This window comes from Scyliorhinus canicula, chromosome 8, assembly GCF_902713615.1.
Source record: "Scyliorhinus canicula chromosome 8, sScyCan1.1, whole genome shotgun sequence".
Classification (NCBI taxonomy): domain Eukaryota; kingdom Metazoa; phylum Chordata; class Chondrichthyes; order Carcharhiniformes; family Scyliorhinidae; genus Scyliorhinus; species Scyliorhinus canicula.
In genome coordinates this window covers 192,081,056-192,104,975 of record NC_052153.1, presented here as the reverse complement: position 1 = coordinate 192,104,975, position 23,920 = coordinate 192,081,056, and the positions used below count along the sequence as shown (strand labels likewise).

At 48.1% G+C, this 23,920-nt stretch overlaps 1 protein-coding gene across 1 annotated transcript in view; it reads right to left on the bottom strand.

The window, feature by feature from the left end:
* Positions 1-23,920, bottom strand: part of LOC119970768 (serine/threonine-protein kinase NIM1-like) — a 56,329-nt gene that overhangs the window by 3,648 nt on the left and 28,761 nt on the right. Inside the window, exons 2-3 of the mRNA XM_038805917.1 lie at positions 14,350-16,034; positions 1,770-2,038 (exon numbers count right to left, since the gene is read on the bottom strand). Coding sequence (XP_038661845.1) covers positions 1,770-2,038; positions 14,350-14,638 — 558 coding nt within the window. The 5' untranslated portion in view covers positions 14,639-16,034. The remainder of the gene's footprint in view (positions 1-1,769; positions 2,039-14,349; positions 16,035-23,920) is intronic.

The following is a 23,920-nucleotide window of genomic DNA, read 5'->3' as shown; positions in this document are numbered from 1 at the left end:
GCATCCTCCCCGTCTGTGCGTGGGTTTCCTCCGGGCGCTCCGGTTTCCTCCCACAGTCCAAAGATGTGCAGGTTAGGTGGGTTGGCCAGGCTAAATTGCCCTGAGTGTCCAAAATTGCCCTTAGTGTTGGGTGGGGTTACTGGGTTACGGGGATAGGGTGGAGGTGTGGGCTTGGGTAGGGTGCTCTTTCCAAGGGCCGGTACAGACTCGATGGGCCAAATGGCCTCCTTCTGCACTGTAAATTCTATGATATGACTCAAAATCGCCCCCACTTCTCTTCCGTATGTTCCTCGTTGCGGTGTCCAGCAGGCCAATCTTGGAGCGTTGGCAACCCTAACCCCGGGTTAACGTAAAGGCCCTGGGTCATCTCTGAGCTGTAACTAGTGTGAGGGACATTATTGGCAAATGCGGAGGGATTTAAACTAAAAGCAGAAAGTTCTGGAAAACCTCAGCAGGTCTGGCAGCACTTGTTGAGAGAGGAAAACAGAGTTAACGTTTCTGAGTGCAAGATAGCTCCTCTTCGTAACGAAGGTATAAATGTGATTGGGTTTTCTGCTGTTGGAAAAGGGGAGAGGGGAGGGGCAGGTGGAGGAAAAAGGGAAGGGCAGGGATAGGTTCGAGGGTGGGGGAGATTAAATGACAGAAATATGGAGCAAAAGGCAAAAAAAGGGTGGGAATGGTAGTAGTAAAGGAACGGCAAAGGGGCGGCACGGTAGCACAGTGGTTAGCACTGTTCCTTCACAGCGCCAGGGTCCCAGGTTTGATTCCCCGCTGGGTCACTGTCTGTGCGGAGTCTGCACGTTCTCCCCTTGTCTGCGTGGGTTTCCTCCGGGTGCTCCGGTTTCCTCCCACAGTCCAAAGACGTGCAGGTTGGGTGGATTGGCCATGATAGATTGCCCTTAGTGACCAAAAAGGTTAAGAGTGGGTTACGGGGATAGGATGGAGGCGTGGGGCAAAAGCAGGGTGCTCTTTCCAAGGGCTGGTGCAGACTTGATGGGCAGAATGGCCTCCTTCTGCACTGTAAATTCTATGATTCTCTAAATAGTCTTGAACTCTGAATTGTGACAGGTGCTGTATTCCAGCATCCCAATGGATAACAAATCCCTGACTCCACCGCCCTCTCTGGCCGGAGGGTGAACCAGAACTTTCACAACATCCGGGTCCTATATGACCCTGAATTGAACTTCCAACCCCATCACCCAATGGTATTCAATAGAAAAATAGTGAGGGCCAATAGGGATACTGGAAAATCTTAAATCGGTCCCCAGGTAGAATTTTAAAAATACTTCAAGATACGTTAAGATTTATTTTTTCAAGAAGGTATCTTGGTTTGTAAAGCACTAAAAATGATTAATTAGAAAAGGCGGAGCAGGTTAAGAGAAGATTTGATAGAGGTGTTTAAAACGATGAAGGGTTTTGACAGAGTGGGTAAGGAGAAACTGGTTGCCTTGCTGGAAGGATTGATGCAGAGGACACAGATCGACATTCATTTGCAAAAGAACTAGAGGGAGATAAGGAGAATTAGCGCCATGGGTTCTGAAGATCCCAAAAGTGTGGAAGCAGATTCCATAGTAATTTTCAAAAAGGAATTGGATGAGATGCTTGATCAAAAATAAATAAATATAGGGCTACAGGAGAAGAGCAAGGGATTGGGACCAATGGGAGAAAGGGCCAGTAGAGGAATAATGGACTGAATGGCCTCATCCTATGCTGGACCACTCTATGGTTCTATCCCAGTGGAAGCTGAACGTTAAATAATGAGCGCTTACCATGTGCTTAACTGCAGAGACAATCTGGGCAAAGATGACCTTACTGTCGGCCTCCGACAACCTGCCCTCAGTACTGATCTTGGTGAAGAGCTCACCCCCGCCAGCGTACTCCATCACCAGGTGCAACTTGGACAGAGTCTCGATCACTTCGTAGAGCCGGATGATGTTGGGATGGTGTAGCCGCTCCATGCTGGAGATCTCTCGCGACAGAAGACGTTGAGTCTTCTGGTCCAGTTTTGTCTTGTCCAATATCTTGATGGCAACTTTTTCTAGGGCGGAAAAAAAATATATACCAAGAGACCAGGTGACACCAAACAATAACCAGGACTAACCAGAGAAGAAATTCCTCCTCATCTGTCTGAAATGGGTGACCCCCTCACTCTGAGATTGTGCCCTCTGGTCCCAGACTCTTCCACAAGGGGAAACAACCTCTCAGCATCGACCCTGTCAAACCCCCTGAGAAACTGATATGTCTCAATAAGGTCGCCTCTCATTCTTTTAAACTCCAATGAGCGCAGGCCCAACCTACTCAACCTCTCCTCAATAGAAAATCCCTCCCTACCCGGGATCAACCGAGTGAACCTTCTCTGGGCTGCCTCCAATGCCGGGATATCTTTCCATAGATAAGGGACCAAAACTGTTCACAGTATTCCAGGTGTGGTCCAACTAGTTAGTGCCTTGTATAGTCTGAGCAGGACATCCCAATTTTTAGAATCTTTTCCCTTTGAAATAAAGACCAACATTCCATTTGCCTTCCCAATTTCCCACTGAACTTGCTGCTAGCTTTTGGTGACTTATACACGAGGACCCCCAATCCCCTCCCGTGCTGCAGCTTTCTGCAGTCTCTCTCTATTTAAATAACATTCAGCTCCTTTATTCTTCCTACCAAAGGGCAGAACTTAATAATAATAATCACTTATTGTCACAAGTAGGCTTCAATGAAGTTACTGTGAAAAGCCCCTAGTCGCCACATTCCGGCACCTGTTCGGGGAGGCTGGTACAGGAATTGAACCCACACTATTGCCTTGTTCTGCATTACAAGCCAGCTGTTTAGCGCAGTGTGCTAAACTAGCCCCCAGGTAGTTCACATTTTCCTCTATTATATTCCATCTGCCAAGTTTGTGCCCACTCACCTAACCTGTTTATATCCCTCTGTACACTCTGTGTAATCCTTTCCACTTGCTCTCCGACCTATTTTTGTGTCAACCGCAAACTTGCCAGTAGCATATTCACTTCCCTCATCCAAGTCATTAATATATTTTGTGAATAATTGTGGCCCCAGCATTAATACACTAGTTACAGGTTGTCATCCTGAAAATGCTCCTCTTATCCCAACTCTCTGTCCTTTTTCCATCCTAATTTACTATCCCCAACACCATGGGCTCTTATCTTATTAAGTAGTCTTTTGTGTGGTAGCTTATCGAACGCTTTTTGGAAATTTAAATATATTACATCTACTCTTTTCCCTTCATCTACCCTGCTCATTACCACTTCACAGAATTCTAATAAATTAGTCAGGCGTGATTTCCCTTCACAAATCCATGCTGAGTCTTGATCATATTATGTATTTCCAAATAATCTGTTATTACATCCTTTATAATGGAACAACATTTTCCTAATAACAGATGTTAAGCTAACTGGCCTAAATTTACTTATTTTTTTGTTTCTCTCCTTTTTTGAGTGAAGGTGTTTCCAATCCTCTGGGATTTTTCCAGAATTTAAGGATTTTTGGAAGATTACAACCAGTGCATAGACTGTCTCTGTAGCTACCTCCTACAACCTGATGCACCCCATCAGGCCCAGGGGATTTACTGACCTTTAGCCCCATTGGTTTCCCCAGAATTGTTTCTCCGAGTGATTGATGCGTTTATTTCCTCCCCAGAATGTTATTGGTTATGTTAGCAGCACTCTTACTTCGGAGTGACAAGGTTGTGGGTTTAAATCCCCCCCTCCAGGGATTCCCACTGAGTCAGTGCAGTACTGAGGGATGTGTGGTGATATGCATCACTGTAAATACACAAGGGGTTAATGTAAATACACTGCGACTAAGTAAACACTAGAGGGAGCACCAGAGACGTCATGACATGCAGACACACAGCTAATGAACACATAGAATAGGACACGACCAATGGGGAGTGAAGACACCCAGAGGTGACACTACCACAAGGGGGCAGTACACAATCCATATATAAGGACACGGCACACATGCTGTGTCTCTTTCCACAGGCGATGCTTAGAGAGTAGGACAGGGGCAGATCAGAAGCATCACACCCACCACGTGGCTTAGAGCAGACTGGTTAGTTAGACTGAGTTACTATAGCAAGATTAGCAGGAGAGTCGACCTCATAGAGAACTGTGCTAATGGTTCAATAAATCACATTGAACTTACTTCAAAGTCTGGAGTATCTTTTGGTCAAAGCTGCATCGAGTTGCAGCCTGTGTTATCCCAGAGTACATAACACGACAAGGGAGAGCGGTACTGTCAGAGATGCCATTTTAATGAGATGTTAAACAGAAACTGAGCCCCTCTCTGGCTGGGTAGAAATGATCCTATAACATTATTCAAACCACTAAGGGATTGTTTCTTTCTATCTGCTCTCCTCCCTCATTCTTGTCTTTCTGATTTACTTAATTTAATAAAAAAATTTCCACCAGTCCTTTGTTTTCCAATAACTTAATCTTCACCATATCACTCTCAACCAATAAACAAGAGCCATACCAAAGCGTGCTGGCAATGATGCTCCTTGTCCACCCCACACGTAATCTCACGGCTTTGCGCAAGAACACACCGACCATCAATTGTAACTTATTATAGAATCAAACAGCACAGCTGGAGGCCATTCGGTCCACCATGCCTGTGTCTGTCCTTTGAAGGGACTCTCCAGTGAATTGCAAGCTCCATAGTCTTTTCCCAAGGCCCTGAAATGTCATCCCCCTCAACCAATCATCCAATTCCCTTCTGAAAGTTATTATTGAATCCGCTAAGTCTTCCCTTTCAGGGAGCATGTTGCAGGTCACGACCGACCACGTCAAATAAAATTCTACTCATCTCCCCCTTTGGTCCTTTTGTTAATTCTCTTCAAACTGTGTTGTTCTGGTTACCCACCCTCCTGTCACTGGGAACAGTTGCTTGTTATTCACATCATTAAAATCCTCCCAAGGTTTTGAACAACTCGATTAACATAGGAATGAGGAGCAGAAGTAGGCAATTCAGCCCCTCCAGCCTGCTTCGCCATTCAACCAGATCATGGCTGATCTCTTCCTGGTCTCAAATCCACCTCCCTACGTTTTCCCCATATCCCTTTCACCCGTTTTTAAAATCAGAAATGTCACTATCTCCTTCTTGAAACTAGTTAATAATTCAGATTCCACCGCACTGTGGGGCAGCGGGTTCCACAAATTCCCCATCCTCTACGAGAAGTAGTTCCTCCTCATCTCAGTTCTAAATCCACCGCCTCTCAACCTATATCGGTGGCCTCTCGTTCTGGATTGCCCCACAAAGGGGAACGCTTAGTCTACGTTTACTTTATCAATCCCTTTTAGCATCTCAGAAACCTCAATCAGATCCCCTCTTATCCTTCTAACCTCCAGCGAGTATAATCCCAAACTGTTTAATCTCCCATCACACATCAACCCTTTCATCCCCGGAATCAATCCGGTGAACCTCCTCTGAACTGCCTCCAACGTCATCACATCCTTCCTCAAATAAGGAGACCAATACTGGATACAATACTCTAAATGTGGTCTCACCAACACCCTATACAATTGCAATGACACTTCTCTACTTTTATACTCCAGTCCTTTTGCAATAAACTCTGACATTTAATTTGCCTTTTTAGTTACATGCTGTACCTGCAAACCCACTTTCTGTGATTCATGAACAAAGACACCCAGATCCTTCTTGATGCATCTTGAATCTGCTTTCCATTTTGATAATAATTTGCCTTTCTATTTTTTCAGCCAAAATGGATAACCTCACACTTATTCACATTAAACTCCATCTGCCACATTTTGGCCCAATCTAGCCTATCTATATCTGTCTGCAAAACCTTTATCTCCTCTTCATTTTTTCCCACCTAGTTTAGTATCACCCTCAAATTTTGCTACGTTGCCCTCTGTCCCTGCTTGCAGATCATTTATATTGATTGTAAACAGTTGAGGTCTGAGGACTGACCACTGTGGCACCCCACTAGTTACAGTTCACCAGCCAGAGAAGGACCATAAGATCACAAGACATAGGAGCAGAATTAGGCCACTCAGCCCATCGAGTCTGCTCCGCCATTCAATCATGGCTGATATTTTCCTCATCCCCATTCTCCTGCCTTCTCCCCATCATCCCTGATCCCCTTATTAATCAAGAACCTATCTACCTCTGTCTTAAAGACATTCAGTGATTTGGCCTCCACAGCCTTCTACGGCAAAGAGTTCCACAGATTCACCACCCTCTGGCTGAAGAAATTCCTCCTCATCTCTGTTTTAAAGGACCGTCCCTTTAGTCTGAGATTGTGTCCTCTGCTTATCGTTCTTCCTACAAGTGGAAACATCCTCTCCACGTCCACTCTATCCAGGCCTTGCAGTATCCTGTAAGTTTCAATAAGAAACTCCCTCATCCTTCTAAACTCCAATGAGTACAGACCCAGAGTCCTTAACCGCTCCTCATGCAACAAACTCTTCATTCCAGGGATCATTCTTGTGAACCTCCTCTGGACCCTTTCCAAGGCCAACACATCCTTCCTTGGATACGGGGCTGGTTTAGCACAGTGGGCTAAATAGCTGGCTTGTAAAGCAGACCAAAGCCAGCAGCGCGGGTTCAATTCCCATACCAGCGTCCCCGAACAGGCGCCGGAATGTGGCAACTAGGGGCTTTTCACTGTAACTTCATTTGAAGCCCACTTGTGACAATAAGCAATTTTCTTTTTTTTTCATTTTAGATACGAGGCCCAAAACTACCCACAATACTCCAAATGGGGTCTGACCAGAGCCTTATACAGCTTCAGAAGTACATCCTTGCTCTTGTATTCTAGCTCTCTCGACATGAACACTAAAATTGCATTTGCCTTCCGAACTGCCGACTGAGCCTGCACGTTAACCTTAAGAGAATCGTGAACAAGGACACCCAAGTCCCTTTGTGCTTCTGATTTCCGAAGCATTTCCCCATTTAGAAAATAGTCTATGCCTAAATTCCTCCTTCCAAAGTGCATAACCTCACACTTTTCCACATTGTATTTCATTTGCCACTACATTGCCCACTCTCCGAGCCTGTCCAAATCCTTCTGCAGCCCCCTTGCTTCCTCAATACTACCTGTCCCTCTACAGATCTTTGTATCATCTGCAAACTTAGCACCAGTGCCTTCAGTTCCTTCTTCCAGATCGTTAATGTATATCATGAATTGCTGTGGTCCGGCGGCATCATGTAAAGGTACTAGTCTGGGAGCTTTGATAACGGCTCCTTTGCCGTTCTCGCCGACCCGTTACTCCACAAGTCCGGTGGTGGTGGTGACGCTGCGGATCTGGGGACAGTGGAGGAGGTACAAGGAGGTGGAGGGAGCGTCGGTCTGGACCCCGATATGTAACAACCACAGGTTTGTCCCGGGTAGGATGGATGGTGGGTTCCAGAGCTGGCAGAGGGCAGCCATCAGAAAGATGGGAGATCTGTTCATAGACGGAAGCTTTCACAGTTTGAAGGCGCTAGAGGACAAATTTAATCTGCTGCCAGGAAACGCCTTTAAATATCTGCAAGTACGAGCCTTCCAGAAAATACAGGTAGTGGCCTTTCTGACGCTGCCGCCACTGAGGATACAGGGCAGGGTGGTCTCCGGCACCTGGGTGGGGGGGGGGGGGGGGGGTCGGATATCTACCAGGAACTACAGGAGGTGGAGGAAACTCCGGTGGAGGAGCTCAAGGGCAAGTGGGAGGAGGAGCTAGGTGAGGAGTTGGAAGCAGGTCGGTGGGCAGAGGTCCTGGGCAGGGTTAATTCTTTTGCCTCCCTAGTAGCCTGGAGATGGATTTTATTAATGTGGAGGGACTCTAAGCCACCGAGTGTAGAGACTTGAGTTACCGACATGGCTGGGTTTCTCAGCCTCAAGAAAATAAAGTTTGCCTTAAGAGGGTCTACGCTAGGGTTCTCTCGGAGGTGGCAGCCGTTCGTCGACTTTCTCGGGGAAAATTAAAATGTCAGCAGCAGCAGCAATCCGTGGGGGGGGGGGGGGGGTGAGTGCTTCATTGGGATGGTGTGGGGAAACTGGGTCGCGTGGGGTAATGTCTATTTAATTGTTATTGTATATTCTCTTTTTACACTATGTCAATATTCACTCTAGTTTGTTTTGTTATTATTGTTTTATTATGAAGAATTCTACAAAACCTTAATAAAAATACTTTTTTTAAAAATGAATTGCTGTGGTCCCAACACTGACCCGTGAGGCACACCACTAATCACCGGCTGCCAACCTGGAAAAGACTCCTTTATCCCCACTCTCTGCCTTCTGCCAGTCAGCCAATCCTCTATCCATGCCAAGATCTTGCCCACAACACCATGGGCTCTTAACTTATTTAACAATCTATGCGGCACCTTGTCAATGGCATTCTGGAAATCTAAATAAATCACGTCCACTGCTTCTCCTTTGTCTAACTTCCTTGTTACCTCCTCAAAGAACTCTAACAGATTTATCAGACATGACCTCCCTTTGACAAAGCCGCGCTGAGTCTGTCCTATTTTACCATGCACTTCCAAGTACTCAGCGATCTCATCTTTAATATTTAAAAAAAATATTTTTTATTCTACTCCTTTGTCACATTTTCTCCCAAATTTACACCCACCAATAAACAATAATCAGTAATGAATGTAATGTCAATCCCCATATCAATACCAACAATCCCATCCTCCCACCAAACCCCAGACATTGGAACAAAGAAAAGTACAGCACAGAAACAGGCCCTTCGGCCCTCCAAGCCCGTGCCGACCATGCTGCCCGTCTAAACTAAAATCTTCTACACTTCCGGGGTCCGTATCCCTCTATTCCCATCCTAGCCCGCATGTTAACATAAACAAATGACAAAAAGGAATCAGGAATCACCCATAGTCGCCATTAACACATACAGCCCCCCTCCCCCAATCCTCCCAGCCCCCAACCCCCTAATGTTCGATGTGATCCAATTCTTGAAAGTGCAGAATGAATAACGCCCAAGAATTGTAGAATCCCTCCATCCTTCCCCTCAGTTTAAATTTGACCTTCTCAAGCATCAAGAATTCCAACAGGTCCTCCCCCCCCCCCCCCCCCCCCGCCACGCCAGGGCACAGGTTGGAAAGGTTGATCTCCACCCTAACAGGATCCGCCTTCGGGCGATCAATGAGGCGAAGGCTACAACATCTGCCTCCGCACCCGTTTCCAACCCCGGCTGATCCCGACACCCGAATATGGATTCCCGAGGGCCCGGGTCCAGTTTCACGTGCACCACTTTGGAGATTACCCTAAACACCTCCTTCCAGTAATCCTCTAGCTTAGGACCAAAACATATGAACGTGGTTTGCGGGCGACCCCCACCCCACAACGTTCACACACATCTTCTACCCCCTCAAAGAGCCGGCTCGTCCTCACCCATGTAAGGTGTGCTCTATCCACCACCTTCAGCTGTATCAGCCCCAACCTCGCACACAAGGTGGAGGCACTCACCTTCCGGAGCACCTCACACCAGAACCCCTCCTCCATACCCTCTCCCAACTCTTCCTCTCACTTTGCCTTGAACCCTTCTAGCGGCACCTTCTCCTCTTCCAAAATAGCCCCGTAAACCGCCGATACTACCCCCTTCTCCAGTCTCCCTGTCGTCATCACCTCCTCCAGCAATGTGGAAGCCGGCTCTACTGGGAAGCTCTGTATCTCCTTTCTGGCAAAGTCTCGAATCTGCATGTATCTAAATATTTCCCCCCTGCTCCAGCTGATACTTCGCTCCCAGCTCCTTCAATCCCGCAAAACAATCCCCAAGAAATAAATCTTTTAGCGTCCTAATTCCTTTCTCCTCCCATCTCCAAAAATTTCCATCCCACCTCCCCGGCTCAAATCTGTGGCTCCCCCGAATCAGCGTTTCCCTTGACCCCGCCCCCAACTCGAAGTGCTGGCAAAACTGCCTCCAAATTCTCAACGAAGCTATTATTACCGGACTCCCTGAGTATTTCCCTGGGGCTGTCGGGAGCGGCGCTGTTGCTAGCGCCTTCAATCCTGACCCCCTACACAAACTTTCCTCCATTCTGACCCATTGGGAGTCAACCACTCTGACCCAGCTCTGCACCTTCTCCATATTCGCCGCCCAGAAATAATACATCAGGTTCGGAAGACCCAAACCCTCTGCCCGCCTTCCTCTCTGTAGTAGGATCTCATCTTTAATAACGGACTCTGACGGACCCATTTATCCCGACCCTCTGCTTTCTGACAGTCAGTCAAACCTCAATCCAATCTAGTGCTCTACCCCCGATCCCCTGCAATCTCGCCTTCTGTATCAACCTTTTATGAAGGACATCTTGTCAAACGCCTTCCGGAAATCTAGATGTACCACATCCACAGGTTCCCCATTATCTACCCTGCTGGCTACGTCCTCAACGACCTCAAGCAAGTTTGTCAAGCATGACTTACCTGTCTTGAAACCATGCTGACAATGGTGGATGAGCTTTGTCTTTCCAAATGCTCAGTTATCTCCTTCTTAATGATTGATTGCACCAACGTCCCCACCACCGAGGTCAAGCTAACCGGTCTATAGTTTCCTACCTGTTGCCTCTCTCCCATTTTGCTATCCACAATGCTACCGTGCTACCCGTATTTTTTTTTAGTAGCCTCTTGCTGAACCTTAAAATTCTCCCAATCCTCCAGCATTGTGGATAGCACAATCGCTTCTCAGCTCCAGGGTCCCAGGTTCGATTCCGGCTTGGGTCACTGTCTGTGCGGAGTCTGCACATCCTCCCTGTTTGTGCGTGGGTTTCCTCCGGGTGCTCCGGTTTCCTCCCACAGTCCAAAGATGTGCAGATTAGGTGAATTGGCCATTATAAATTGCCCTTAGTGTTGGGTGGGGTTACTGGGTTATGGGGATAGGGTGGAGGTGTTGACCTTGGGTAGGATGCTCTTTCCAAGAGCCGGTGCAGACTTGATGGGCCGAATGGCCTCCTTCTGCACTGTAAATTCTATGATTACTTCTATGATTACCATTAGCTTTTGCAGTATGGTACACCCGAGATTTTGCCTTTATGTCCTCCTTGTTTAGCCATGAAACATTTTTCTCTCTTTTACAATTTCTCTTCCTCTCGGGAATAAATTTTAATTGAGAGGTATTTAATATCTCCCTGAACATCCATCACTGTTCCTCATCTGTCCTACCCTTAATTATTTGAGCCCCGTCTACTTGGGCCAACTCTTTCTGCAGACCTGTATAAATACAGTTGGGTATCAGCTCTGAGAGGTTGGATAAACTCGGATTGTTTTCACTGGAACGGCCGAGATTGAGAGGCGACCGGATAGAGGTTCACAAAGTTCTGAGAAGCATGGGCAGAGTGGATAATCAGATGCTTCTTCCCAGGGTGGAAAAGTCAATTACTAGAGGACAAACGTTTAAGGTGCAAGGGGGAGATTTTAGAGGAGACTTAGAGGAAAAACTTGCGGATGATACTAAGATTGCAGGAGTTGTGGATAGTGATGAAAACTGTCAAAGAATACAACAGGATACAGTTATGCTGCAAAATTGGGCAGAGAAATGGCAGATGGAATTTAACCGGGACAAATGCGAGGTGATGCATTTTGGTAGATCCAATTCAGGTGGGAGCTACAAAATAAATGGCAGAACCATCAGGAGCATGGAGACAGAGAGAGATCTGGGCGTGCAGGTCCACAGATCCTTAAAAGTGGCAGCACAGGTAGAAATGGTGGTAAAGAAAGCATATTGCCTGCTTGCCTTCATAGGACGCGGTATTGAGTATGAAAGCTCGCAAATTATGTTACAGTTATGTAGAATGTTGGTTAGGCCACATTTGGAATACTGTGTCCAATTCTGGTCACCGCACTACCAGAAGGATGTGGAGGCTTGGGAGAGAGAGTACAGAAAAGGTTTACCAGGATGTTGCCTGGTATGGAAGGTATTAGCTATGAGGAGAGATTGAATACACTGGGATTGTTCTCCCTAGAGAGACGGAGGCTGAGGGGCGACCTGATAGAAGTTTATAAAATTATTAAGTTTATAAAGTTATTTGGAGTATAGATGGGGTGAACAGTTGGAGGCTTTTTCCCAGGGGGGAAATGACAATTACAAGGGGGCACAGGTTCAAGGTGAAGGGGAGAAAGGTTCAGTGGAGATGTGCGGGGGAAGTTTTTAACACAGGGAGTGGTGGTGGTCTGGGATGCACTGTCAATGGGGCGGTTGAGGCAGATAGGTTAGTGACCTTTAAGACTTATCTGGATAGGCACATGAACAGACGGGGTCTAGAAGGATACAGGCGGTTGGTCTTGATAGGACACAGGCTTGGAGGGCCGAAGGGCCTGTCTTGTTCTTTGTGCTTTTTTTCTCTCGCACAAATTGGTTGCCATATTCTCCCATTACAACAATGACTAAACTTCAGAAACACTTCACTGGTATGTGGCACATCCTGTGCATAAGAGCAGGGAGGTTATGATGGAGCTGTATAAAATGCTCATTATTGCATACAGTTCTGGTCACCACACTATAGGAAGGATGTGATTGCACTGGAGAGGAGATTCACCAGGATGTTGCCTGGGCTGGAGCGTTTCAGCTATGAAGAGAGGCTAGTTAGGCTGGGGTTGTTTCCTTAGTGTAGAGAAGGCTGAGAAGGGGGACCTGATCGAGGTGTACACAATTATCAGGTTAAGATCCAACAGGTTTGTTACAAACACTAGCTTTTGGAGCACTGCTCCTTCCTCAGGCGAGCAGGTGAGGAAGGAGCAGTGCTCCAAAAGCTAGTGTTTGTAACAAACCTGTTGGACTTTAACCTGGTGTTGTAAGACTTCTTACTGTCCTCACCCCAGTCCAACGCCGGCATCTCCACATCACAATTAGCAGGAACATAGATTGACAGGAAGGAACTTTTCCTCTTAGTCGAGGGGTCAAAACCAGGGGTCCTGGATTTAAGGTAAGGGACAGACGATATAGAGGGGATTTAAAGAAAACCTTTTTGCCCAGAGTGCGGTAGGAATCTGGAAGCTCACTGCCTGAAAGGGTGGTAGAGGTGAGAACCCTGTGGATGTATCTGCACCACATGGACAGCAGGGGTTCAAGCAGAATGGCCGCATGGTGGTGATGTCAATCGGATTCTAACTGGAGGTTTGGCTTTAATGTTCCAGCAACAGAAGCTCAAATCCACCATGGCAACAAAATAATTAATAATGATCATGAAACTTTATTGTTTAAAAACCCATCTGGTTCACTAATGTCCTTTAGGGAAGGGAATCTGCCGTCCTTACCCGGTCTGGTCTACATGTGACTCCAGACCCACAGCAACGTGGTTAATTCTTAAACTGCCCTCTGACCACTCAATTAAGGGCAATTAGGGATGGGCAACAGATGCTGGTCCAGCCAGCGACGCCATATTCCATGAAATATATACTTTTTTAAACTAAGGCATAGGGAGTTTGGGCAATAAATGATGCCCATATGCCATTAATGAATTTTTAAAAATCGGATTGGAAGCTGTTGGCTTGTTCCCGAGCTCAGGGGACGCTGAAGAACAACCTAGTGCCCATTCCGGAGGTCTGACTGTGATCTGCTAACTGGGCGGGGAGCAGGGGCTGAACCCAACAACCTGTGACCCCCAGCGGATCAAAGCTACAACAGACCGTGGCTGCTACCTTTGAAGGGTGTTGAAACATCCATATGCGCTTTGTTACATCCAGACGTCACTATTCCAACCCTCCCCTAGGGTCGTCCCCGATCTGTCCCCAGCATACGTCAGCTCATTCAAATCGCTGCCAACGTCTGTTCACCCACTTTGATATTAAAATCTCTCCCTTGTTCCCAAACCCCAATCACGGCCTTGCCCCTCCCTATGTAATCTCCTCCAGCACCACAACCCTCCGGCATGTCTGCCCTCCTCCAGTGCTGACCTTTTGCACATTCCTGGTTTTAGCCGCACGGCCTTTGCCTTCAGCTGCCGGGCTTGGACATTCCCTCCCTCGTCCATCCACCTCGCCCTCCTCCTTTAGGATGCTCTTTACAAATTTGGTCACCTGTTCCTAATATTGAAATTGAAAATCGCTTATTGTCACGAGTAGGCTTCAAATGAAGTTACTGTGAAAAGCCCCTAGTCGCCACATTCCGGCGCCTGTTCGGGGAGGCTGTTACGGGAATCGAACCGTGCTGCTGGCCTGCTTGGTCTGCTTTAAAAGCCAGCGATTAGCCCTGTGAGCTAAACAGCCCCTAAATATCACCTAATGTGCCTCAGTGTCAAATTATTCCTTGATAGCTTTCCTGTGAGATGCCCAGGCATGTTTTTTAACCACATTAAAGATGCTTTATCAATGCAAGTTTTGTTGTTGATCAGAGTAATCAGCACAATGACGGTACAGACAAGCCCCATCTCAGTGACTCTCGCTACCTTTCGTTAGTAAGTGGACACCAAGCTTGACTTGCGAGAAGTTGCCACTGCCGATCTCGCCTCGCAGGCGGTAGAATCCTATTCTCTTGCCCAGTGTCATCTCCCTGACAGCCCGCTCGTCGTGCATCATCTCGTGGGACAGCTTCTCCAGCGGAGTCTGCCTGTGCGGCTGCCCATCCTCCTCCCCTTCGTAGGCCTCCGCCCGCGCGCATTCCTCCGCGTTCTCCCGGCTCCATCGAGCGTAGCGATGGTTGACCATGGTGCCACCATTGGCATAAACCGTGGTCATAATCTGGAAAGGGTTACCCCGGCGCCTTTGCTTCTGGATTGGGCTTTCCTCGCCGCCCCTACATTGCTTTTGGACCTCGGCCGTGGCTCACTGGGCTGCACGCTGGCTGCTGAATCAGGAGGTTCCGCGCTCAGTTCACCCAGTGGTACAGTAAGTCCAGCCTGACACCTCCAGCGGAGTGCTGCACTGCCACGGGTTTACCGTCCTTCAACCGAGACACTTCTCAAATCAGACCCGGGACGGTCAGTGAAAAAGATTCCAAGGCAATCATTTCGAAGAGATGGGGAGTTATCCCCGGTGCCCACTCAATATTCATCCCTCAACAAACATCAGTTCGAAATTAAAAAAAAACAGATCACCTGCTCAATATCACATTGCTGTCTATGGGATCTTGCTGTGCGCCAGGTGGCTGCAGAATTTCCGTGCTTCACAAGAGTGACGACACATCAGAAGTATTTCATTGGCTGTAAAGCGCTTTGCGACGTCCTGAGGTGGTGAAAGGCGCTATGTAAATGCACGTTTTTCTCAGCTGGAGATATTGGGACAGGCCTACTGATGGCGCCACATCGTCCAGCCTCGCTGGTTTCCAGCCAGGTTATATTCTAATATCTCTTCACAATGCGACGGAATCGATCGTGTAAAAAACGCAGACTGGAAGGAAGAAGCTGCACTTCCCCCTTGAGAAATTTGACAGAATCATTATTTTTCTCTGTAGACGGTCAGGGTGTGGCTTCCTTCTCTCCGGTGGGGTAGTCTTCATCGTTGATTGGACAGCAAGGCGCCACCCTCCTCACTCCAAAATATCTCCTTCAGCCTTTCCTTTGTTGGATATTTATGGAATCCTCCAGCCCAGATACCAGGTCTTACTGGGGTGGAGTGGGTGCAGGAGATTGGATCCAGTTAAAAGCCCCTTTGTTGTTGGGTTACCTGTCGGCCATGTTGGTCCAAGAGATCCCACACCTGGGGCGCTGACTCGATCCAATTCTTCAGTCGGTCTGAGCCCTGGTCACGCCTGTTCGGGCAGAGGCAGCTCAGGTTAATCGCTTTGGGTTTAGCGGAAGACAGCCTCTTCTCCTTGGCAGCGGCATTCTGAAAGATAGTGGCTCATCTCGCGCCTCTTTGCAGGGTAGCGAACGGCAATATCGAAGGCGGTAGAGACATTAGAGGGGCGAGTAAAGAGGGGAGTGCGACTTTCCACGCTCGATTGATACCAGTCAGGGTCTCCAGACAGATCCTTCGGTGCTGCTGGCCGCTGGAGGGTCACCAGCAGCTGGGGTCAAAAGTGAAATGTCCCAAGAGATCAAACCTCTGTCAACTCTCCCTCATCCTGTCCATTTCGGCTGGTGTTCACTCACAGGCTGCTACTTCCGAGAAGGTGTGCCATCGAGCAGTCGCTCTGCAGGAATAAATTAGGAAAACCTTAAATCACTCGGGCCCACGATGAGATAACTATCCTCCGAACCAAGATTCAATTGGAGTGATATCGGGGGCTAAAATGGTTCAATAATGAGCACTGGCTGCATTGATATGGCATGCCTTTCCCCAGGTTTAAAAGGGGGATGGTTAAAATAGCATGGGGATTTTTTACTGGTGGGGAAATCCGGAACAATCGGGTATAGTTTTGAAATTAAGAGTTTGTCCATTCAGGGGTGAAATCAGGAAGCATTTTTTCCAAGTGAAGATGAGTGGATACCAAGCACTCCAAGGACATCTAAATGGAGAGGGATTGCAGAACTCAGAGGTACAGAGGGATCTGGGAGTCCTAGTACATGAATCAGGAAAGGTTAGTATGCAGGTAACAATAATAATAATAATTGCTTATTGTCACAAGTAGGCTTCAATGAAGTTACTGTGAAAAGCCCCTAGTCACCACATTCCGGCGCCTGTTAGGGGAGGCCGGTACGGGAATTGAACCCGTGCTGCTGGCATTATTCTGCATTACAAGCCAGCTGTTAAGCCCACTGTGCTAAACCAGCCCCTTACAGCCAGCGATTAGGAAGACAAATGGAATGTGGGAACCTATTGCAAGGGGAATGAATATAAAAGTAGGAATGTATTGCCACTGCTATGCAGGGCATTGCTGAGACTCCATCTGGAATATTCTGTATAGTTTGGTCTCCTTATTTGATAAACAATATAATTGCATGAGAGGCAGTTCACCTTGCCAACCCGAAAAATACCCATTTATCCCTACTCTCAGTTTCCTGTTAGCTAACCAGTCCTCGATCCATGCTAATATGTTACCCCTAAAACCAGAAGCTCTTATTTTGCAGAGTAGTCTTTGATGTGGCACCTTGTGAAATGCCTGCTGGAAATCAAAGTACAGTTCCCCTTTGTCCACTTTAGTTGCTATTTCCTCAAAAAGCTCCAATAAATTAGTCAAACACAGTTTCCCTCGCACAAAACCATGTTGACTCTGATTGTTTGCGTTGAGATTTTATAAGTGTCCCACTATAATTTCTTTAATAATAGTTTCCAGCAATTTCACTTTGGCAGCTACTAAGCTGGCTGGCCTGCACACTCCTGCGTTCTGGTTCCTTTCGTTCTTGAATAATGGAGTCACATTTGCTATTTTCCAATCTGTTGGGACCTTTCCTGAATCGGGATTTTTGGAAAATGGCAGCTCATGTATCGACGATTTCAGCAACCACGTTTTTTTGAGATCCTAGAATGAAGTCCATCAGGACTTTGGCCAGCTTATAGTTGGAGTAATCTTCTCAGTAACCTTTCCCCGATGATTGTGCTTTAAGTTCCTCCCTGCCTTTCACCTCCTGATTCACAATTATTTCTTGAATGTTATTTGTATCTTCTACAGTGAAGACAGACAGAAACTAGCTTCAGTTCATCCGTCATTGCCTTATCTCCCATTATTAATTCCCCATTCTCACTCTCTAGGGGTGACCAACTTTACTTAAACTTTCCTTTTTAAATATCTATAGAAACTTGTACTGTCTGTATTCTGATTTCTCTCTCCCCATTAATCTTTTAGTGTTCTCTACCTTCTGCCACTCAATTTAGAGGATTATTTGATACTATCTTTAACTTCTTTAATTGGTCACGGATGGCATGCCCTTCCCTCAGAATCTTTCATTCTCACTGGAATGGATCTTATCAGAGTAATCTGAAATATCTCCTTAAATATCTGCCACTGCATCTCTATGGGCCTATTCCTTAACCTAAATTCCCAGTTCGCCCACACTAGCTCTGTCTCCATGCCCACATAATCACTGTTATTAAAATTTAAAATACTAGTCTCAAATCCATTTCTCTCTCCCTCAAACTCAAATGTGAAAATCAAACATATTATGATCGCTATTACCTAGAGGCGCCTTCACTATGGGGTAATTAATTAATCCGGTCTCATTACATATTACCAGATCTAGTATTACCTACTCTCTGGTTGGTCCTAAAATGCACTGCACTAACAAACTGTCCCAAAAGCACTCTATGAACTCTCAATCTCGGCTACCTTTTCCAAATGGGGCATCGCGATGGCACAATGGTTAGCACTGCTGCCTCACAGTTTCAGAGACCTGGGATCAATTCCAGTCTTGGGTGACTGTCTGTGCGGAGTCTGCACTTTCTCCCCGTGTCTGTGAGGGTTTCCTCTGGGTGCTCCGGTTTCCTCCTTCAGTCCAAATGTGTGCAGGTTAGGTGGATTGGCCATGATAAATTACCCCTTAAAGTCCAAACGTTAGATGGTGGGTACAGGGATAGGGTGGGGGAATGGGCCTAGGTAGGGTGCTCCATCAGAGGGTTGGTGCCCATTTGACGGGCTAAATGGCCTTCTTCTGCACTGTAGGGATTCTATGATTCTTGTATTCTATGAATCTGATTTGTCCAATTGAAGTGTAGATTACCCATGATTATACCATACCTTTCTCACAAGTCCCCATTATTTGTTCCTTTATACCCTATCCTACAGTGTGGCTACTGTTGCGGGGGGGGGGGGGGGGGGGGGGGGGGGCTATAAACTACTCCCACACGTGACTTCTTACCTTTCTTCTCATCTCCTCCCAAACTGATTCTACACCTCGATCTTGAAAACTAAGGTTATCTCTCCATTGTACCAATGTCATCCTTAATTAAGGAGCTACCCCTCCAATGTTTCCGAGCGTCTTGCCTTCCTAAATGCTGTGGATGTTTGAACATTCAGGTCTCATCCAGCAGCCTCTGTAATGGCTACCAGATCGTACATATTCATTTCTCTTTGTGTGGTCAATTCACCTGTTTTGTTATGAATGTTACGAGCATTCAGATGCAGAGCCTTTAGTTCTGTCTGTCTGCTTTTTCTGTACCCTCCAGCCTATATCTCCTGGTGCACTCGAAGGTTTGTAAACTCTGACTCCTCCTGCCACAATGATCATCATCTCCCTTATTCGTGTCTTGCTCTCTTGCCTTGTCTTCTCTATGATGGGCCATCAATGAACACAAGATGAGTAGTGAACATAACTGAGGCTTTAATAAGCTAAACAGAAAGCCTCCTGGCCCCTGATCCCGAACTGGGGCAGGGCCGGAGGTCAGCCACCTTTATACCGAGCCCGAGGGGAGGCGGAGCCAGCAGGCAGGGGTTTACCACAATACATGTAATACAGTCGCCGTTTATCACAATACACATGAAATGAAAATGAAAATTGCTTATTGTCACAAGTAGGCTTCAATGAAGTTACTGTGAAAAGCCCCTAGTCGCCACATTCCGGCGCTTTTTCGGGGAGGCTGGTACGGGAATTGAACCGTGCTGCTGGCCTGCTTTAAAAGCCAGCGATTTAGCCCTGTGCTAAACCAACCTCGTACACATATAATATACTACAGTGGTTTACCACACTCTATTACTTTATCCTGAACACGATCCCTTGCTCTCACTGTTTGCTTTAAAGGCTTTTCTACTGTCCTAGTTAAAGTGTGTGTGTGTGTGGGGGGGGGGGGGGGGGGGGGGGGGGGGGGATCTATGGGTGGAGCCAGAGGAAATTGGTAGGCTGTTAAATATTTCACATCTGTCTTCACCCAGTAGAATGAGGAGGCAGATCTGGAACTCTGGGTGAGAGACTGTGAGGTTATTGAGTAAGCTGTCATTGGGAGGGACAAGGTATAGGAGGTGTTGGCAGGCTTAAAAGTGGACAAATCTCCAGGTTCGGATGAATAGTGTCCCAGGTCACTGTGGGGAGTGGGGGAAGAGATTGCAGGGGCTCTAATCCAAATTTTTAATTCCTCTCTGGCCATGGGGGAGGTGCCAGAAGACTGGATAACAGCTAATGCGGCCCTACTATTTAAGAAAGCCTGTAGAAGTAAGCCAGGAACTACAGACCAGTGAGTGTCACGTCAGTGGTGGGGAAACTATTAGAGAAGATGAAGAAATGAAGAAGAAATGAAAATCGCTTATTGTCACGAGTAGGCTTCAAAGTTACTGTGAAAAGCCCCTAGTCGCCACATTCCGGCGCCTGTTCGGGGAGGCTGTTACAGGAACAGAACACTGAAGATTCTGAAGTAGAGAATCTATCTCCACTGGGAGAGGCAGGGTTTGATCAGGAAAAGTTAGCATGGCTTTGTCAGATGGAGGTTATGCCTAACAAATTTGATTGAATATTTTGAGCATGTGACTAAATGTGTTGACGATGGTAGTGCAGTTGATGTAGTTTACATGGATTTTGGCAAAGCATTTGACAATGTCCCACATAGGAGAGTTGGAGAAGGTGGTTTGATAATTGGCTTAGCTGTAGGAGACAGAGGGTGATGACAGATGGCTGCTTTAGTGACTGGAAGCCAGTGTCCAGTGGCGTACCACAGGGATTAGTCGTCATTTATATAAATGACATAGATGACTATGTGGGGGGGGGGGGGGGGGGGGGGGGGTGGGGGGGGGGGGGGGGGGGGTGGTAGGATCAGTCAGATTGCGGATGACACAAAGATTGGCCGGGTGGTTAACAGTAAGGTTGAGTGTCTTAGATTACAGGAAGATACGGACGGGATGGTCAAACGGGCTGAAAGGTGGCAGATGGAATTTAACCCTGAAAAGTGTGAGGTGTTACACTTTGGAAGGAGTAATTTAACAAGGAAATATTCAACGAATGGCACCACCAACGGGAAGTCCTGAGGAACAAAGGGACATTGGCGTGTTGGTAAATAGATCTCTGAAGGCAGGTTAATAGGGAGGTGAAAAAGGCATATAGCAAAAAGACATAAGTGGGGTTACTGGGTTACGGGGATAGGGTAGATACGTGGGCTTGAGTAGGGTGCTCATGTAAGGGCCGGTGCAGACTCGATGGGCCGAATGGCCTCCTTCTGCACTGTAAATTCTATGATTCAATGACACTTGCTTTTATCAATCGGGGCCGAGATTACAAAAGCAGGGAGGCCATGTTGGATTTATATAGAACATTGGTGAGGCCACAGCTGGAGCACTGTGTGCAGTTCTGGTCTCCACATTATAGGAAGGATGTGATTGCACTGGAGGGGGTGCAGAGGAGATTCACATGGATGTTGTCTGGGATGGAACATTTCAGTTATGAAGAGAGGTTGGATTGGCTTGGGTTGTTTACGCTGGAGCAGGGGAGACTGAGGGGTGACCTGATCGAGGTGGACAGGATTCTGAGGGGCATGGACAGGGTGGATAGGGAGCAGCTGTTCCCCTCAGTTGATGGGTCAGTTACGAGGGGGACACAAGTTCAAGGTGAGGGGTGGGAGGTTCAGGGGGGATTTGAGGGGAAACTTTTTTACCTAGCGGGTGGTGATGGTCTGGAACGCACGGCCTGGGAGGGTGGGAGAGGCGGGTTGCATCACATCCTTTAAAAAGTACCTGGATGAATATTTGACACGTCTTAACATTCAAGGCTATGGGCCCAGTGCTGGCAAATGGGATTAGGGTTGGCAGATCAGGTGTCTTTCATACAGCAGTGCAGACTCGATGGGCCGAAGGGCCTTTTCTGCGCTGTATTATTCTGTGATTCAGTTATATGACTCATCAGTACAGCTCTCACTTTTCCCAGTACTGGGTGCGTGTCCCATGAATATAAACCCATTCCTCTCACACCAGTCTTTGAACCACTCATTTAACGTACTAAACTGATTTACCCTCCGCCAATTTGCTCGTGGCACAGGTAGTAATCCAGAGATTAACTCGGAGGTTCTACTTTTTAATTCAGCCCCGAGCTGCTCCCTCAGTAGAATCTTTTTCCAAGTTTTACCTTTGTGGGCAGTACGGTGGCACAGTAGTTAGCACAGTTGTTTCACAGCTCCAGGGTCCCGGGTTCGATTCCCGGCTTGAGTTACTGTCTGTGCCGAGTTTGCACGTTCTACCCGTGTCTGCGTGGGTTTCCTCCGGGTGCTCCGGTTTCCACCCACAGTCCAAAGATGTGTGGGTTAGGTGGATTGGACATGCTAAATTGCCCTTAGTGTCCAAAAAGGTAAAGTGGGGGTTACTGGGTTACGGGGATAGGGTAGAGACGTGGGCTTGAGTAGGATGTTCTTTGTAAGGGCCGTTGCAGACTCGATGGTTCGAATGGCCTCCTTCTGCACTGTAAATTCTATGATTCTATGATCTTGTCGTTGGTACCTACATGGACCACGGCCACTATATCCTCCCCGCTCCCACTGCCTGGTATGGACAGGTTGGAACTGTACCCATGGAGTTTAGGACAACGAGAGGTGATCACATTGAGACATATCAGATCCGAGGGGTTTTGACAAGGTGGAAATGAGAGGATAATTCCCTTAGTGAGAAAGGCTAGGTTTTAAAAATAAGGGGCGGGATTCTCCGACCCCCCGCCAGGTCGGAGAATCCCCGGCGGGCGGCGCGAATCTCACCCCGTCGTTTCAATGCCGGCTGCCCTATTCTCCAGCGCCGGTTTTCAGGTGGGGGCGGGGTTTACGCCGCACTGGTCGGGGGCCGTTGGCAGCGCTCCCCCCCCCCCCCCCCCCCGGCAATTCTCCAGGCCCCAACAGGCTGAGAGGCTGTCGGATTTTGGCCAGTCGCGCATGGCGGAATCTGGCAGGTACGTTGGCAGGTGCGGTCCTCGGGGGGGGGGGGGGGGGGCACGCTGGGTGGGATCCAACCCCGGGGGGGGGGGGGCCCCACAGTGGCCTGGCCCACGATCAGGGCCCACCGATCCGCCGGCGGGCCTGTACTGTGGGTGCACTTCTTCCTTCTGCGCCGGCCCCTGTAGGGCTCCGCCATGGCCGGCGTGGAGAAGACACCGCCCTGCGCATGCGGCAGAATATGCCGGCCGGTCTGCGCATGCACGGAACCACGCCGGCCGGTCTGTGCATGCACGGAACCACGCCGGCCGGTCTGCGCATGCGGCAGAATATGCCGGCCGGTCTGCGCATGCGCGGAACCACGCCGGCCGGTCTGCGCATGTGCTACCTCGCGCAGTCCCTTCGCCGCCGGCCGGCGTGGTGCCAACCCCTCCGGCTCCGGCATAGCCCCTGGAAGTGCGGAGAATTCAGCAACTTCCGGTCGGCCCGACGCCGGAGGGTTTCGTGCCGTTTTTGACGCCGGTGTCGGGCCATCGCGCGGATTCAGGAGAAGCCCGCCTAAGGGGGTCTACCATTTAAGACGGGGATGAGGGGAGTTATTCCCCCAAGAGGGCTGTTCGTCTGTGGCATTCTCTTCCCCAAGGAGCAGTGGATGCTGAGTCACTGAGTGTTTTTAATGCAGAGTTAGGTAGACCCTTGATTGACGAGGGAGTTGGGGGCACTAGGGGCAGACAGGAAAGTGAAGTTGAGGTTAAAATCAGGTTAGCCGTGATGTTATCAGCTGACAGGACTGGCTCAAGGGGCTGGGTGGCCTACTCCCTAATAGCCACACCTACTTGGATAGAGATGTTTAAATCATGAGGGGCTGGACAGAGTGGACGGGCAGAAACTGTTCGCGCTCGTAAAAGGATAAAGAACGTGAGGGGCCCAGATTGAAAGCGATTTGCAAAAGAGGCAAACGTGTTGTGAGAAAAGCTGCAACAATTTTGCCAATTTTAAAACTCGCCCCGGCTGATGAAGGCAAGCGTGCCGTACGCCTTCTTGACTGATGGCGGTGGCATTGTGGTTAGCACTTCTGCCCCACAGCTCCCGGGACCCGGGTTCAATTCCGGCCTCTGGTGACTGTCTGTGTGGAGTTTGCACTTTCTCTCCGTGTCTGCGTCAATCTGCACCGACCTTCTGAAAGAGCTTCGTACCTCAGCCCACACTCCTGCCCTATCCCCAACCTCACCTAACCTTCTTGGACACTAAGGGGCAATTTATCATGGCCAACCCACCTAACCTGCACCTCTTTGGACTATGGGAGGAAAC